Genomic DNA, 18,317 nt, shown 5'->3' with positions numbered 1-18,317 from the left:
ACGCTTCTACTACTCTGACTTCCACCGATGAGGCTGTTGCTTCGACTTCGAGGGCCTCTTGCCGAACTAAAAAACAAAAAGCGCAAAAGCCAATTGACACCAAAAGGGCCATCGCGATCTTGGACACCATCCCCAACTCGCTCGAATGATACTTCCTTCGCGAAAAGCTTTCCTCTCCAGCCAGCCAATATAATCGTATACGTATCATTCTGTAAACTGTAAGTTTCAATCTTTCCCTCACCAAAGGCGGTCAACACATTCTCTCCAACGGCCGCTTTCAGCGAACGTGCTATGTGGTCTGGCTGCAAATAGCAAATCATTCCTGCAGTAGGGACGGTCACGATATGCACACCTGTAGTGGGGTCAACGGATGCCAATGTCCCGGAAGCCCCCAAAGTAGTCAGCACGGGGTAACCCTCTTTGCAACCATTTGCGATCCTGTAATTGATGCTTTCTCTCCGAAGAAAAGCTGTAGCGCACTTATTGCTTGCGAGCATCCACCGGGTAAGATGAACCTCATAGAACCCATCAATTGACCTAAAACGGTGTACTACCCCTTCTCCAAAAATTGTAGTTACAGAAGCTGAATCTTTGTAGTACTGCTCAAATTTCGGTTCGATTTTGGTCGGAGTTTTGTTGCTCAGGAATGGTTCGAAAAGCGTTCTCGACGATGTAACTAAGTTTTCAAGGGCCGAAAAGATCGACTTAGTCTCATCTGACTTGCTCTTCTTCCATTCTTCTGCGTTTTCTACTGTGCAGTATAATTCTGGATGGTTGCCATTCGCAAGGGTCCAACTTTCTAAGCGTATTCGAACTGTAGGCGATACTGCTCGCTTAGTGTCTCTTCCGGGAGGAGCAACGGGGCGAACAACGCTCCCCAGTCCAAAAGGAGTTGCTATTACAGTCCCGTCAGAGGAAGAATAGTCAACAGGCCGTTGCGATCCCTCGCTAGCGCTCATTTGTCGAAAGAGAGATCTGAGTAGACTCTTAGGAATAACCTTCACATCTTGCTGAGCAAGATAACCTACGGCATACCAACCAATGAAGTCAACGACGACAATCTCATTCTTGCTCCGGTATTGAGCAACCCTAGCCGGTCCAAACGGTGTTGTGCATTCGTCACCTTCCTTGAAAGCCAAAGGTACTGAACCCTGAACAGGAGCAAGAAATGTAAAAATAGATCGACCCTTCTCCTTGTCGATCTTTGGCAGCACAGGAGGAGTAAGCTTAGAGATAAATCTTCCACCGATTCGTGCCTTTACTGATATTGCCTTGGCTTTAGTTTCCTGGTTCAAACGTTGGAAGTCATTTGGAATAGAGGATTCTACTTCTCTTCTTTGTTGCTGGACGTTACCATTTTCAGACAAAACATTTGTGCCCAATGCCTTTCGAGTGGATATTCTTGATCTATCAGACCGTTGCCGGTCAGTTATGGGCCTCTCAGCACTCGGCTCACCAACCTCTTGACGCTTTGGAAGATGCAAACCGACACTTATTTGCAATGTAGCTTCGTCATCAGCTTCTTCGCTTTCCATTTCAACTACAGTCGAAAGAGATCTTTTGGCTCCAAGACCACTAGATGTTGCTATTTCTTTTGGTCGAATGATGGAGCTGCTAGGATTCTTCAAGTGTTCGATAACCTGAATATCGAGAGGCCTCCAGTCCAGCTCGACTCCGTATAGATCAAAAACAGGGTCAAAGTCGAGAATTATCCCAATGCCATATGGGGTCCGTACTCTTTGTCCCAACGTCCAACGACACTCTGCTTTAATGAGTTCAACCTGGTCTAAATAATGCCATTCCAAAAAAGAATTCGCTCGCCAAACAGCTTGGTTCAACTCGAGTCTTCGCTCCGCTTTCATAGCTTCAGTTGACCAGTTTGTTATTTGCTCAAAATCCTTTACAGCATCACGACAGATGCGCTGAAGCCCCCCTAGCCGTATTAGTGGCGGATTTCGGCTTGCAGCATGAAGAGCCGCTTCCGGATAGGTTCTAAAAAAATGCGGCATAAACTCCTTCTGGCGCCACCGTTGTGGAGAGTATCCGTGGGTCTTTTCAATAGGCATAACGACATGGACGTATAGCGACTGAAACTCGTAAGGGAAACTGTCAAACATAAGCTCGCCGGCTCTCACGTCACCTTGTCCATTGTCACAGACAAACACATGTTGGTACTCTGGGTATATAGAAACATAGCGTCGAAAGTTGTCAAATTTTTTCTGCGCTAGTGGCTCAAAGTCGTTCGTTACCATGTATGATGTGCCTGACGCCAGGTCTCCAGCGAGCAAGCTTGGGACAGTGTGCATGCCTTTGCGGCCATCTGCGCCTTGAGCTCTAAGCTTCTCAAACTTAGCAAAATTCGCTTTTTCGCTCATATCTTTATATACATGTGGACGAGCAGACAAGAAAACCAAGTTTCCCACGTGCTCGTCTTGCCATTCTTCAGGTCCTTGTGTGCCGAGGTCCAATTCACGGTAAAAGGCCAAGACACCAGGGTACACAGCCTTTTTCGGATATCTTTTGTCAACTCCAGCGGGGTACATTCCCCCGCTACAATATAGAGTATCATCGACGTCAGAGAGGACTTTCCGAAATTGCCCGTGCATGCGGTATTTCGTCAAGCGCCTCGTCCCCATTTGAATATGAGTCTGCTGAACGGCAGCTTCCCGACGAATATGATTGAGAATGTCTTGTCGTGTGGTTTCAGAGCGAATATCATCGTATATTAGTTTGTTCATACAGAAGTAATCGCCCTTGGTATCTGTGAGTGTTTTGAGCTCGGAAAGGTTGTCTTGATGAGTGTTCAGAAGAATATTCCGGACCCAAAATTCAGCTTTCGGATTGGCCCGAAGCTTGAGTAATTGCAAGCTATGCAGCACAATGACTCGTGAGACGATGGTCAAAATGGGCAAACGCTCGACAGCTAAAAGAGTGACGAGAGCTGTTCGATGCTTCCCATTAAAACTCCGATGATCTTTGATCTTGTAAAATAGTAGCCCAAGCTTGACGTGTGAAACAAGATAGTTCAGAGCTCGAGCGTCACACTCTTCAAACACGCTGATAATTTCCTGTTCTTTTGTGAAGATAAACCGCTGATTTATGAAATTGTTGATTGTAGAAGGAATCAAAAGCTGATCAATATCCTGCAAGCATGTGTTAATTCGAGCTAGTTGATCTTCCACTGGGATGCCCAAGTCCTTGAGTCGCATCAGTGACGAATTCGCCGTTGTAGACCGCCGCATGCCCAGATTCCGAATTTGTTGCGAAATAGCCAGCCGATGTAAGTATCTGTCCCACAGATGCATCGCATATCCAGATATCAGAACACCGATGAATCCAAGCGTCGGACTCCACAAACCGAAAGCTAGTGGCGAATCCCGAGCGAAAAAAAGTGCCGTACTCAATAGCAATGCAAAGATAGTCCAAAACCTATTTTCGAACTCTTGAGCATGATGCACTCCCGACTCTTCGTATGCCATGAAAAGGTACATACTGTACAGAAGCGACACCAGGCACGAGCATGTCACAGGAGCGAACGAAAACAGAGCCAACAAGAACAAGACGGTGCTCTGCAAAAACGAAACCGAGGGAACGCAATTCGCATATGTAAGATTCCTTACATGACGGCGTTGAAAAATTCTTAATATTCGAAACGTACTACAAGCACCGTTAGCAGGATGATCATTGCGGCGAAACGATCCATGGTCGATGAAGTTCGTAGAATACGATGAATTTGAACCTCCTCGGTGGTTCACGCAGCAAGGTTTCGCCTCTAGAAATGCCGCTTTTCTCTGAGTGTGATGCAATTCTCTGTACAGGAGGATTGAGCTCTTGTCACAGGACTCCGACGACTTTTCCGAGTGATACTGCCTGTCTGCAGGGTGGTAAATTCGCCAACCTACGATGCCTTGAGACTCGCCACAACGAATTACTTCGGGAATGATAGGAAACATCGTCGACACATGCATTCGGTCACGTCAACGGGGGTCGTGCAAGCTCGTGACTGGTTGTTAAAAGGAATCTTCGGACATGAGAAATATCGTCGACATGATACTTCCAATCAAAAGCAACGAAGTTTTCTCTGTTCGGTACAGGTTCGTTGCTCGTTGTCGTCCTCCCCTCAGGTTTTCTCATGCCACAGACTCCTTTTGACAGTGAATGGGTTTCGAAAGGCGGTTTCCCAATGCATTTCGAGCTGATGACTGTAAAGGATGCCAAGGACAGCCTGCAGGGTGTGGTATTAGCAATATCCGCAAAAACGGAAAGACGTCTTCAGTATTACTCAATCCACGTGGCAAAGCCTTATCTTGACCCATGGCGACGACATCCGACAAAACGACGATTCCTTTTAGAAGCGCCTCGTCATGGCTCATGCGCAAGAGCTACAGTCAGTGGAAGGCCCTACTGAGTGCTACTCTTGAATGTTGGGCGCATAGTATTTTATACAATAAGCACATTTATCCCAAGGACACTTTTGGACCCACACGCTTTCTCGGAGTTCGGTGTCACGTATGTCGGCATCCTGAAGTCGTCTCATACGTTCGAGATACGATTGCCGTAGCGGTACCGGCTTTGATTGAAAATGCCGCGGATGAGCTTGTTCTTTACTTGACCTCCGAGAATGAGGAAGAATTACAGTCAAGACGGAACCTTCAGGCATACCGGCTCGGTATTAAGAATTTAATGCCAAGTGGTGTGGAATCAGAAGACGCTTTTACACAGATGCTTCCGGAGCTTGAACGAAGTATGCGGGACCTAATTTTAGAAGTACACAGTTTGCGGTCGGATCGACTCATTCCGGGAGAAGACAATTCAATCAGTTTCCGTCTCCAGCTGCATATATCGGATCAGTACAACTCAGCATCATGCTACGAGTTGAATCAGGTCTTCGCTCGAGGAATTTGGAAAGTATCCAGTGAAAACGAATTGGAACGAGGGCAAAGGAAAGCATCAAACAAGAACTCCAGCCCAGTAATTATTCCTTTACATCGTATGGAGACACCAATATCTACATTGGATTTTACGATGGAACGCGAAAGAAGGGATGGATTGGAAACAACGAAGGACAAGCGGCAGGGGACGATTTAAATCAGATTCTGAACTGATAAGCCGTCGCAACTTTCGAAAACCAAAGATTTAGGCTAGGCGCTCGTTTCCGATTCTTGCGCTAAAAGTACAGTTCCCACCATGCAAAGGTGTATACATCACGAAGAAACATGTTTACACCAGCAATTACCGTGAAAGAGCTTAACTTCCTTGTCCGGCGGGATGGACAACAGCAACGTAATCCTTGTCCAATTCTACGTTCGTTGATTCTATTCCAGTGGCGTTAGCCGCAACGGCCGAAAACATCTGTTGCCTTTCGGCAGGACTTTCAGGCGTCGGTAGGATCTTTTCGCGGGTTTTGGCATTGACGAGTTCCATACTGGCTTCGAGCGCGTCGATGCCATTTCGAATAATCTCTGTTTCACGAAGGGCTTCATTTAAGCAATTTTCCAGCTCTTCTGGATCGGCGTCCTTCTCGAGTAAATCCATGTATTGCTCGCCAAACTGCCGCTTCCGAGCTTTCAGGTCGGCTTGCTTTATTTGCTTTTTGGCCAGTTTGTCGGACTTTTTCCAAAACCCTGAAAGACGGACCAAAGAGTTTTTGCTCTGCCGCACCAGTCGCTGTGGATGTGACTCTCTGGCTTCTTGAAACTCCGTCATGGCCGACACAAGCGTTTCACTGTCAGTCCTGTGATTTGTGGCAAAGTTGATTTTCTTGATCCCTCAAAAGTATTGCTTCTGTTCCTTCGACGGAGTCGTGCCTGCCCTCAGATGATTTTAACTGGAAGAAATCTAAGAATCCTATTCCACATTCACTGTCAGCAATGCTTCCAGCAGTTTTGTCGCTCGTGATCTTTCTCTTGAGAGATTCCGAATTCTTTTTATAATCTAGGTATACGGTTATTGAATAGAATATTATCGGAATTCTGGTCCGTGTCGTCGACAAAACCAGATCGACGCTACTTACATTAATCCTGACTCGGCGGCAACAAGTTGATTTCTGTGACGGGCGAAGAGGTGGACAGAGTAAGACTGCACAACATAGAACCGTATGCTTTTGGTACAATTTTGATTGCCATGCGGCCTACTCGTATACTTTGTTCGATTAACGATCGGCTGAGGATGGAAGCATCACCAAAATTGTTGTTGCCCATGCCGTCGCTTCTGGAACGCTTGGGCTCGGCGATGCAAGGTGTATGGTCGTCTGTCGTCGACGAGCAGAGTCGGGAAGCTTTTGAAGCTGCTACCGAAGACAAAGTTATCAACAACGATGTGCTAATGAATGCGAATAATGGAAGCGTCTTGTCGTTTGCTTTATTCCACAATCTACAGAACCCGCTGTGGTCCGATTACAGTTTCGATTCGAAACAGTTTTTGAATGCTGTAGGACCTGCTTTGGAGAATTTCTTTGATACAACAGAGACGTTAAGAAACCAAACGCGAGCAAGCGAGGAAGAAAAGAAAAACCTTGACGAAATTGAAAAGCAATCGGAGACGGAACTGAAAGTGGATATTTCCGGGGACATGACGTCTCTGAGTGAAGCACTCTTGGGAACCAACCAGTGGCGGAAACGTGCTGAATCTGATCCACAATCTCTGGAGGGGCAACTGTGGAAAATGTCTACGCCGCAGTCGTTTAGTGCCTCATATTATGTCACAAAGTTTGGTCTACTGGGAATGCTTCTGGATCCAGAACGGAAAGTATACGAAGAAGGGTCTTGCCGAGTCGGAGGAGTTGCATTATTGGATGCTCGGGTTATGATTGTCGAAGATAAAAACAAAGAAATCGGAGAGCATGAAGAATTTGAAGCGAGCGAGACCTTAAAAAAAGACATTCCGGTCGCAGCCCAGATCGATGTCTTATGTGAGGTTTCATACACGTTCTCGACCGCCAAGCACGCCAATTCGCCCGACGACAAGGAAACGGTCACGGACCTTGCGGTTGCCGTTTTTGAAGGATGGTTAAACGGTGGACCCGAAAAGCAGCTTCGCTGGCGAGTTGCCATGCTGAGATCTGCCTACGAGTTTCCATACACTGCGCAAGCTAGTCACTAATGAACTCAGTAATATGATTTTGATATGTAAAAGAAAGTATCTCCTACAATTTTGGAACTCCTCTGCACTGCCGGATAAGGTCCCGAACAAGCAATCCTTCAAAAATATGACCGTCGTCAACGCTTATCCAGTCTCCGCTTCGTTTCGAAAACACGTATTGCGTTTGCCCAGATATTGGAGTTTGCATAAGCAGCAGTTGCTGTTCATTGTCCACCTGAATATTGTACTGGCCGTCAGCAGCTCCTAGATCAATCATAATGTATTCCCCCATCGCAGTGTCCTCTCCGCGAGAAAGAAAGAAGTTGTCGTTAAGAGGCACCATAGGTTTTAGGGCCTTGTACACCTTATTCACGAGGAAGGAAGCAGCTCGATCGAATTCTGTTTGAGCAATTTCGGATGCAGTCGTGTCTGGACTCTCGTCTGCATTATCGTTGTCTTCGATCGCTCTCTCTACCTGCCTGCGGCGCCTACGAACTGGAAAGCTTAGCAAGATAGACTGCGAATAGAGGCGCAAATGAAATACTGGGTGCAGAATTTCTTGTTCAAGCTTCTCAGCCCACGGCAAGAGAACGGCACTACAACGAGCTACCTTGCCGACATGACTAAAGAGCCTGTGTCGGTAGAGTGAAAGAAGCATTCTGCGATTCGCAGATTTCCAACAAGCGCGATTGTCAACAATAGATAAACTCACAGCAATTGTACTGGAAGAAGAAAGCGAACCTCCTAGCTTTACTGTAGAGGAGGCTGGCAGTTGATGAAATGAAGTGTAAAGAAAAGAAGTCTAACATAAGGATCACGGGACAGCCAGCCAGACAAGACGACTGAATTGTCATGTACAAACCGATCTCTTGGGTTTTCCGAAATTATGCGACACACTTCACGCCTGCTGTATTTACTCCGATGTCTTTTGCTTGTCAAATACTCTTGTTACTTACAGTGGGCGTCACCGTAGGATGAAGAAATAAACTCAGTATAAGGCTATCTATATATGAGTTAAATATACAATGGAGCGACTTTATGAAGTGGTCGGTATCCAAGCCGCCTTTGGATAGATACCTAGATGATACCTTGAAATTACCCCGGAAACCACTAGTATTTACGTATTAAAAAAAGAGAAAAACCGCTAATTCGGCCTCTACGACATGAAAAAACTACTGTTTCGGCCGAATCTGAAAATTTCTAAGTACTTTTGATTGAGCGCGAAACGGTTTTAAAGTAAAATTAGCAATTAGAAAATATTCAAATGCTTGGTCTATGCTCTGCATATGATATAGCGGAGGTATCGCGCTGGCATGGATGAGCTGCTTCCAACCCGTCAAGCTTTGATGAATCTATTTCACAGCAGTTGACTGTGAACACTTTACCCCAAGCATTCAGAGAACAAGCTGTCGCCAGGACTCCAGGAGTTTTGAACAGCAAATGCACATTAAGTGTGGATACACCACCAGTCTTTTCATGATAAATGCCACTGAGCAAATGCATTTCCTTGTAGTGGCTGCAACTGACAGCGCACGCGTCTAAATTAGGTAGGCCAACGGGACGGACAACCTTACAGTCAATGACGATGGGAAACGGTACAAGACGTGAAATTGGAAGAAGTACTGTAGGTTTTTGAAACAGATTTTGCTTGTTACACAAATATTAAAGTCTCCTTCAACGCCTAGAAAGGCATTGGAAGACCATAGCATAACAACAGTTGCGACACCTTGCCCTTTTCTGCCTTGACAAAGTTGTGGGATGCAAGCACTACCCCAAAAACTACGCCGCCCAAACATTCAGACCCACTTAAATCCATGTCCAAGGGTCTGCTACACCATAGCTCCCAAACACCAACTACTCAAAGCCCCAAAGAGCACATTCCAACCCAAATGACCTCCCACCAACAACACAAAGACGGACATGCCTTCAAAAGTACCCGCCGCCAATGTTCACAAGCAAACCCGAAAATTTTCCCAATGACTTTGACAGGTTTTTGACAACGTCGCTCATAGGAGGAATGCGCTTGCTTGATTCTTTTGAGCAAGTGGCGGCTATGGATGACAATGACCAGTCTACAAGGTAATCTTTTAACAATAATGTTTGAATGGACAACTTATGTAGTATTTCTGGTAATGCACACAACCATCATGACTTCCTATGAGACGGCTTTGCCGTTGCTTTCATTTTGTACATACCCTTTCGCCATACCATGAACTTGCAGAAGATTGTCTTTGAGTTGATTGATAGTCCCAGTAGTCATAGATCTGCAATTGGGGTCCATTCAAATCAAATCCCCCTGGTTGCCATCAGTTGCACAGAGAACCAATTTCTTTAAGCCTTAACTGTTTGATATCCAGTGCATGCTTCTTGGATCTACAATGAAGCCATCCCCAGCCTGGATCACAGATGTAATGTTGACATACTGCTGCAAAAATTGGCCAGTTCCAGACACAACATAGCAGAGCTTGGCTGCTGTGGAGTTTTGGGAGGGAAATTCCTGCTGTTTTATGCAAGAATGGGCAACAATGCCAATGGCTGCTGGCATTTGAACAATGAGGACAGACTTCCATGGGGAAACGCGCTGTGATTCTTGGCATTGCTCCTCCTGCACAAGGTCAAAGAGGGTGAATGAGTCTTGTACATACAAGCCTGTATGTGCCACAGAAGCATGCCGGGCGGACAGCAAAGTTTGTACATATGTTATGTTGGAAACAGGCTTTCCTGGATCTGAAGATGTCCCCATACGCAAAACTCCCCAGATTGCATCCAGGTATGCTGTCTAATGCAGAGTAGGGTTGCCAACACAAAAGCCAACATCACTGTTGAAATCATTTGGGAAGATCTGCACAAAACAGTCTTCATATGGTTCAGCCAATCATTGTAGCTAATATGAGTGCAACAATGTCCATTGTTTCCCTTGTCATGTATGCCTGCCTTTTGAGTAAACCACAAAGGAAATAAATATCCACTTTTATTCCAGTAGCCTTCAAGTAGCAAAATAAAATCTAACAGGGCAGAACTCGGGATTTTTGTCTCCATACACATCCGTGCAACGTGTCCCTTGGATGTATGCCACTTAGTATGGAAACGCAAGTGTGAGCCAATCCGATGGGGGCAGCATTTATGTTTCACGTGTGGAGTTTGTGAAGGCCTTATTGCGCAAATTCTACGTATTTGCGTTACATACGGAAGTAGTTTGTATCCTGGAGTCATGAATACAGGATACATACAAATGGCAGTTAGGAAAAGATACAAAAAAAAGGAGCAAGATTCATTATTCACCATGGGATTCTGTTTAGGATTTATATTTACAGATTTTATGCAAATGTGGGAAGATTCAAGATTAGCTATGTTCTTCGTAAGACTGCTCACTGGATTGAACAGACTTTGATTCTTCTCATTGTTTTAGAAATTCTTTGATCCAAATATTGTGATCTTGACTCCAAGGGACCTGACAGAATTGTTGTGGATGGCTGCATAGATCATTTCAGAATGTTCATTTTCATTGACAAAACTTCCTCTGCTTGGAAAAAAAGTTTTATTCCCATAATCATGAGAGTGTATGCCTGTTGATTGTACAAGTTACCTGAATTAATCAGATATTGTTGTAGCTGATGAATCTGACTTGGATTAAGCTGAACATTCCCTCTTACAACATGCATTGTCTCACAAATGGCTTTGATGCTATTGAATGCATTGATAGTAACTTTTGGTGTAGCAGCATTTCCATGTGGAATCAGGAGTGGCTCACATGCATGTCTATTGCATGATTTCCACATACCAACGTCTCCTGCATCAACATTGTTTGCAGAAAATTTCGGGTTCAAGTGGCAGCAGTTGGGACAACTATGCTGGTTTACACCTCTGAGGTTGTCATATAACATATGAAGATTGCTAAAAGCTGTGTGAGCCTTTTTCAAACCCAAATGATATTTCCACTCTCCAGTACACTGCACATGGGTGGCTCCAGTTTCTTGCTCACAGTTGCTTTTTCCTCCAAAAGTGTATTACTGTTGTCCAAAAGTGCCCCCTTTTTGCCAGCTTTCTAATGGTGATACATGGCAATTGTCTTGGGAATGGTAGGATAGGGGTTAAGTGGGCAGAGCTTCCTATCAAAGAGGCATGCAATTTGATACTTGCCAAGTAAGCCTTAAAATGTACAAATATTCTCAAAACAATTGTGGAAGCTTGGCAGTGTAGGCAAATGTTCCTTTGTGCTTTGGCAAGTTGTTGTCAGTTGAAATGCCAAAAATTTGTCATGGATAACAACCCTTGCAAAATATATATATATATATATATATATTGCAGCGTGTCCAATGAGAGATCTCAGGGCAACCTATCTGCCACCACCAAGGAAACAAGTTTGTACAGTATATTCTAGCAATGGCTCTACAACAAAAAGTAGTTTGATTTTGTTTGGTCTCTCTCAAAACGCAATAGATGGCCTTGATAGTTGGCAATTTGTCTGTGACGGAATCAAAGTCATAATTGAAGACAGCTCTGCCAATAATGTTGAGTGTGATGCTGCAAAAAAGTTCTTCCATGTCAGCTACCTGCCCATTGGTAGATTTGGGTTGCATATTATCAGCGAGAATTTCGGCACATTTGGCAAAGATGGCAATGATCCAATTCACTATTGCTTGTGGAATGAAGGGACAATCGCCTGGTGACGGACTTTCCAGATGGCTGGATTGGCAGGAATGAGGCCTTTGCCCATTATGGGATCCAGAATTTCCACCAGCATCCCTTTGCAGTACTTTTTGGGGCTTGTTTCACACAGGACATGACGCACCATGACCGGGCCGGAAACAACCAGAAATGACTCAGGCCCAAAGGAGAGGTTAAAAACAGGTCTGCAGACTTAAAGAGTACTTGCTGACGAGTAAAAAGGAGGGACAACAGGCCAAGGTTGCAGATTACCACCCAGAACTCCTTTGATGAAGGAAAAAAAGGAACCTGTGTACTTCAAAATGACGGCATTGGGGATGGCAGCCATTCCAAGTGTCGGTCCCAGCCCAATGCTTGTCAAGGTATTTGTCAAGACAAGTTTGACAACATCTGCAAGGCCAATGGGACAAGGTGCATTCCCCAGATTGCTCCAACATTTGCTGATGAGAAAGTCAAAGAAGGACGGCTGGCTTACTCCGTCACCGTCACCCTGCATAGGCAATCCGCAAAGTAGCAATGCAGTCTTTGATCTCCCAATTGAGACCCTTTTGTTGAGAAAGGTCCTGCTCCCAGGTTTTGATCAGATCCAATTTGTATAGTAAGGAATCCAAGGGTTGGATTGGATCTTTTCGCATTGGAATGCAATGCACAGCCTTTGGGGGGATGTTGTTTTATGTTATGGTATACACCATCGCGGGATTTGTGTTGGCCTTATTGTACAACACAATGTATTTGTGGTATGCCTATGAGAGTCCGATGGAAGAGGATCCAAGAAAGGAATATACAAATGAAGGATAGGACACAGTCCCACAAATTGGAGGAAAGTAGTCAGGCAAGAATGATTACTCACCGCAAGATTCTGTGTGGGATTTATACTTAGAAGAAGAAGACTCATATGTGAGAGTAAGATTATCTGGAACATGGTAAGAGGTTGTTCATCTGAATGAGCAGACCACTTCTCATGGACTAGTAGTAGAGTAATCTTCCCCTCATTGTTTTAGAAAGTCATTGATCCAAATATTGCATTAGCATAGGTCCTTGTATCCGCTGTCTAACCCATGGGGAGCGTTGTAAGCAAGTTGAGTTTTACAGTCCCTAGGCTTGCTTAGGTGTATCGCAGGTTGTTCGTAATAACGCCCAATCTGTGTTTACCAAGTATTGTTGACACTGCGTTTTCCTGTTTTTTGTACATACATTGGTTGTACTACGTCACATTATGTATCATGGCATACCTGCAAGGGTAATGTGGGACAAGTTCAGGACCAAAGGCCTGCACTGGTTGTGGCAGCAACTGCTGGAATCCGTTTCCAACCAGCACTTGCTGTATGGACCCGTTACAAATTTTTGGGTATATACTTTAAATAGTTTGAACATTTAACAACATGCTAGCGCCAAATGAAGCTATTTAAAGCAAACACGTTCTGTCTTCTTTAGGGAATTTTCCACCTTTTCCCATCCCCTTTAGCATATTTTCTCATGAAGGTAACATTAGCCGGCATCTGTTCTCTGTTTACACTTAGTTGCAAAGTTATAGTAAACAGGCAACCTTCCTGATCCAATGTGTATTGTCAAGAATGGTTTCCTCTGTAGGGCTCCAGAAGAGAAGGTAGCACAGGACAGGGATCTGAGCCTCTCTATTAACTGTAAGCATATTTGAGCTAACAGACTGAGCGTACAATATCAGTGGCAAAGTCGCCGGTTGATGGAATCAGACTGGCACAATGGCCATGTTCCACAAACCTCCGATAATCCAGCAATATGGTCTTATGATCAGCAAAGAACTCGTGTTTTTCAATATCTTTCAAATGTATTCTTTGGATGTCTTTGACATCGTCTGCGGCGTGGGGGTGCTCAGTGCCATCCAGGTGTACAATAAAAACAGCCGAAACCGTATGTCGCCGGCGATCTCGTCGCGGATCCGAGTATATTCCCAGCAGTTCTAGTTTGCCGATATTGACAAGGCCGGTTTCCTCTTTCAATTCTCGCAAGACCGTAGCCTCAACCGTCTCGCCAACCTCCACAAATCCACCAGGAGTCGCCAGTTGATTGGTGTCTTTGCGTCTGACTACCCACAAGTGCTCCTCGCCGGAGGCCAACACAAAATCAACGGCCAAGCTTGGCGTGCACAAGCAGTACTTTTCTGGGTTACAGTAGCAAGTTCCAGTCTTTCCTGAGGCTGGGTGCCCACCATTCCACTCAACATCCACTGCGTGAAGATTCTGCCAGTGAAGGTTGGAACATTGACGCCCGCTGAAGAACAAGGCAGCCAGGAGACATACAGCGTTTCCCGCTAGAGAAATAGCTAGTAATCTTTTCTGAACAAAGCGTCCCCATCTACCGGCCCGAAACGTGCTAGACGAAGATCGAATCATCGCATACTATTATCAGTAGAATCTGGAAGCGGTCTCGAAGCAAGCGCTCTTGAAAAGAGAGAAGGCCTTTACCGTGATATTCTCCATGCCGTTCAAGTGCATTGTTATATCACTTTTAACGGTAGGGCTATTTTGTTTTGTTGTGATATAATGTCGTCTAATCAAAGCATCCAACATCAGCTGGCATTTATTAGAATAGGTATGAACATGGCTTCGATCAATTCCCGATTCCATAAAACATATGTGTTCACGTTAACAAGTCGCATTCCATATATCTCGGTGGAATTCCTGGCATAAATGCCAATTTTCAATTTGAGATATTTTTTTGCGGGGATAGCGTATACATAACTGCAATAATTTAAGTATTTTCATACCATTGGTGACTGGACTACCATTCCTTTGGCCACACTATTCTAACTAGAGCCCCGGCCATCCTATAGAAGCGAGCCCTTTCAGAAGCTGATGTGTCGTTCAGTGACAGAACAACAGCGTCTTTCTTGCCATGCCAACTGACAGTCGACTTTTCTGTGCTCCTAATTGTGACTTTTCATGTGTTGGAATGCTTATGGGCTTGTTTGAAAAATTTGGATTTTCACCGGTCAATCTCAGCATTCGGGACAAAGCTGCCTCGCGGCGCCGACCACTTCGTTTATGGTACACAGGGAGGAACAGAATACCGGTAGTTGGCAGTGAAGCAACTATCCCATGTTGCAAATATAAGAAGGGGAATCCCGTCAAATTTGCTCTTTACTAGTGAACCGATTCGACCGGAGACGTGTCGAATGCCAACCGTTGTCAAGCAACTCCACGTGCTTTTCTAGTTTGATTGCCTTCGGCGGCTTAAACCATTTCCGTTTGGCTACCACGTTTAACTGTAAGGTAAAGAGACCGACGCAGCAGGAAATAGCGAACGCCTTCACCTCATCATTTATTGTTCCAAGACTGTAGTTGATGTTTTCTTGCCAAAAGAACAAGGGAGCTTGATGCAAGAAAGACAACCATGAAGCAGCGACTCTGTGTCTTACAGTGCTGTGCCGTGGTCCTGATGATCCTGCTACTCAACGTTCATTGCGCAGTCGAGATGAACGTCCTCTTCGTCGGAAATTCTTATGTGAACAACAATAACCTTCCCGAAATTTTAAATCAAGTGCTGGTGGATGCTCTACCAAAATCGAACGAGATATCGGTGCGTTCTTATGCACCCAACGGACAAACTTTTTTGGAACACGTACAGGACGTCGACGGTACCAGAGGCAACACAGAGCTCAGTCAATGGCTCCGAACCGACCCCGAACCTTGGGATTGGGTCATTCTCCAAGAACAGAGTCAGACTCCAGGGTTTCAGGGATTCAGCAGCGAATTTACGGACAGCACGGATAGCGCCATTCGGCTGGACAACTACATTGAAGCAACAGGGGGCGAAACGGTGTTCTTGATGACGTGGGGTCGACGAGAAGGCGATGAAAGGCTACCGTCTTTCTACCCTGACTTTACCACGATGCAAAATTTGCTTACTGCAGGTTATGACACTTACATGGACATTACCAGCACAGCAAAACGGCCCACAAGGGTTGCTCCTGTCGGAATCGCCTTCCAAATTGTTCATGATAGAATTTTAAGGGATGGAGGTGACCCTTTGGCATCTGGGAGTGATTTTTCCAGGCTATACCGCAACGATGGCAGCCATCCAAGTGTAGAGGGTAGTTACTTGGCCGCTTGTGTCCTGTATGCAACATTGACCAATCGTGACCCTCGACAGTTAAAGTATGCACCTGATGCAGTAAGTCAACAAAGGCGAATGGAGATCCAAGAAGTAGCATTTGACGCAATACGAATACGTGGGGATACTATAGTGTCCAACGCGGCACCACCCGAGGCCAATCCTACATCAAGTCCCACAAGCGATCCTACGCGAAAACCGACTCCGAGTCCAACCCAAGTATTCGTTCCTCCTCCAACACCGCGGCCAACTTTTGCGATTTCGGCACAACCGATCAGCGTACCGTCTTCTTCCCCAACAACAGCCGAGCCGTCGGAATTTCCTACTGGAGAACCCACTGTTAGCCTGCCATCGAGCGACTCGCCCACGGTGTTCCCCTCGGACATTCCATCTCTCGTTCCTTCTATTGACCCCTCACCTACTCCTACCGTGACGCCTTCGACCGCTCCATCCATTTCCAGGGCGCCCAGTCAAAGCCCAACACTCAATCCAAGCGCCATGCCTTCCGTGTCCTTCAGTCCATCTGTTTCCAATTTTCCTTCTTCCGCGTCCCCTTCGACTGACGAGGGTTCCTTCGGGAATAGTTCCGCCGGCACCCGCGGACTGAAAGCATCATCCACGCAGTTAACGTTGGTGTATGGGCTACTGCCTCATTTAATGGTTTTCTTTTTTCTTTACTTTTAAATCGGGTCGTCACGGGGCATTCCGCCGGGTAGTTTGCGCGACGTGCAATGCAATAAGACTTTTAGAAAACGATTTAGTTCTCGGTAATAATACGATACAGGCGTTCATCTAGGTTCGATGTGGAGACCACGCATTCCTCACAGCCACTTGGTAGCACTGGAATGCGTGTGTATGTACTCTATTGGGATACGGTCCGGTCCGGTCCGCGGTCAACTGTACTGGGAGCTTGCCGCGGCACGCATCATGTTTGTCCCTATCAAGCATGAGTCAACTTTATGAGTTGTACCGTGCTTGCCAAAGACGAAGGCGGTCCCGGGTGGCCTCCATCGTGGGCAGTTCGACGAGCGTGTTATTGGCCGATCCGCCCCTCCGGGACGGAAAGTAGGCACGGAGGATTTCGTCCCACTCGTCGTTGGTCGGATCCGCTTCTCCTACCGCGGACGGAGCGTTCTTTGCCGCAACTTGCTCGGCGAGCGTGGTCAGGAGATTTCCGACAAGAGCTTCGTGCACAGCGGGTTCGCCGTGGAACGGCACGGGGTGGAGCAAGTAGGATTGGAGTTCCGCCAGGGTACGGTCGTATCCCAATTCGGACGGACGAGGTCGCACGCGATCCGGGCGGTGTGGAGTGGGGGCGACGCCCGCGTTGACGTCAGTACCACTGTTGGTCAAACTTTTGCCGTGGGGATCGGAAGGACTGTCCGTTGTGGAAGTGGTGGTGGGGGACGTCTGGATGGACGCTGCCGCCCGGAGAATGATGGTACGCAAGCGTGTGAGAATGTGCACGTCCGAATCGTCCTTACACAACGATTTGTCCGTCACGGACGGTTCCAGGTAGAGTCGCAAGAGGAGTTCCGGCGACGGATACCAGCACAAACAAGCGGGTGTGTGAGAAGAGCCGTCGTTAGCGACAACAGCGGCATCGACGCAGACAGTTTCGTCCGGGGATCCCTCGAATACGGACGGCCCGACGCGGTACACCCAGTCGTCAATTTGGAGCCACAGCGAGAGATCCGACGTGGCGAAGCGTACGTTCACGGCAGCGGGATCCGCGGCGTGACCAAAAAAGGCTGGTCCCAGAGAAGGACGACCGGGAGAATGCGCGAGGGGTTCCACCGACATGACCAACGATCGCGACGTCGTGCGGTCCCCCAGCGTAAACACGGTGGTGTCGGCGGGGAATGTGGTCGTCCATGTGGGTCGTAACGTGTGCGGCAAAGCTGCCAACCAGAAACTGGAGCGGTCCATAGACAGCGGTGATCCGTTACACCGGTTATCAGGAATAGAGGAAGGAATGTACACAGCACGAGTCTCCGATAGACGTGTCGGTATCTATCTATGTATTGGTCAATGTTGTACCGGGGGGACGTCTCTCGAGTTGAGGAAAAGCACAGGCGTTTTCGAACCATTGTGTCGATGGTCTCGGTAGCCGATTTTCGAACTACAGCCCTATGTTTTTTAGATACTAGGGTTTTGGACTGGGATGGGGCGAACCGAAGAGACAAGCCTCTAGTGCGCGTTCGTGTCTTTGATTCTTCTGACTTATTGTTCCATACGACAAGCTACTCTAGGCAGACTCTGCTGACTGGGCACGTTTGACATTCTTTCGGATGTGTTCTATGCAATGGATTTAAAGTGGGATACGCTTTCCGTGTCGGATCGATGTCTCGTTTCCACACTGGCGGTACATAGAAACGTATGGTATGGTACCCTTTTGCTATTAGGTATTGGTGCTCCACAGAGGACGGATGAAGGCACTTGACTTTACCGGTAGCAACCGTCCCCGCAAAAGCGAC

General features: G+C 46.5%; 5 protein-coding genes across 5 annotated transcripts; 3 read left to right on the top strand and 2 right to left on the bottom strand.

Annotated features, from left to right (window-relative positions):
• Window positions 1-9: 9 nt before the first annotated feature.
• PHATRDRAFT_32665 (predicted protein) lies at window positions 10-3,491 on the bottom strand (the record flags this gene model as incomplete). The annotated part of the gene is made up of 2 exons (XM_002177593.1): window positions 10-66; window positions 99-3,491. 2 exons carry the CDS (start codon window positions 3,489-3,491, stop codon window positions 10-12), a joined length of 3,450 nt encoding a protein of 1,149 aa, XP_002177629.1.
• An 823-nt stretch (window positions 3,492-4,314) lies between these two features.
• Window positions 4,315-5,293, top strand: PHATRDRAFT_43452 (predicted protein; the record flags this gene model as incomplete). Its single annotated transcript, XM_002177910.1, has 1 exon — window positions 4,315-5,293. The coding sequence occupies one exon, from the start codon at window positions 4,315-4,317 to the stop codon at window positions 5,086-5,088; it is 774 nt and encodes a 257-aa protein (XP_002177946.1). The 3' UTR covers window positions 5,089-5,293.
• An 830-nt stretch (window positions 5,294-6,123) lies between these two features.
• On the top strand, window positions 6,124-7,132 carry PHATRDRAFT_43451 (predicted protein; the record flags this gene model as incomplete). Its single annotated transcript, XM_002177909.1, has 1 exon — window positions 6,124-7,132. One exon carries the CDS (start codon window positions 6,124-6,126, stop codon window positions 7,099-7,101), a length of 978 nt encoding a protein of 325 aa, XP_002177945.1. The 3' UTR covers window positions 7,102-7,132.
• Window positions 7,133-13,406: 6,274 nt separating this feature from the next.
• PHATRDRAFT_32661 (predicted protein) lies at window positions 13,407-14,120 on the bottom strand (the record flags this gene model as incomplete). The annotated part of the gene is made up of 1 exon (XM_002177592.1): window positions 13,407-14,120. One exon carries the CDS (start codon window positions 14,118-14,120, stop codon window positions 13,407-13,409), a length of 714 nt encoding a protein of 237 aa, XP_002177628.1.
• A 1,000-nt stretch (window positions 14,121-15,120) lies between these two features.
• Window positions 15,121-17,814, top strand: PHATRDRAFT_43450 (predicted protein; the record flags this gene model as incomplete). The annotated part of the gene is made up of 1 exon (XM_002177908.1): window positions 15,121-17,814. One exon carries the CDS (start codon window positions 15,121-15,123, stop codon window positions 16,522-16,524), a length of 1,404 nt encoding a protein of 467 aa, XP_002177944.1. The 3' UTR covers window positions 16,525-17,814.
• Between the last annotated feature and the right edge of the window lie 503 nt (window positions 17,815-18,317).

Source organism: Phaeodactylum tricornutum, chromosome 2 (assembly GCF_000150955.2).
Source record: "Phaeodactylum tricornutum CCAP 1055/1 chromosome 2, whole genome shotgun sequence".
NCBI classification, from domain to species: Eukaryota; Bacillariophyta; class Bacillariophyceae; order Surirellales; family Neidiaceae; genus Phaeodactylum; species Phaeodactylum tricornutum.
The sequence above is the reverse complement of the archived record's forward strand: the minus strand, read 5'-3'. Positions and strand labels throughout refer to the sequence as shown.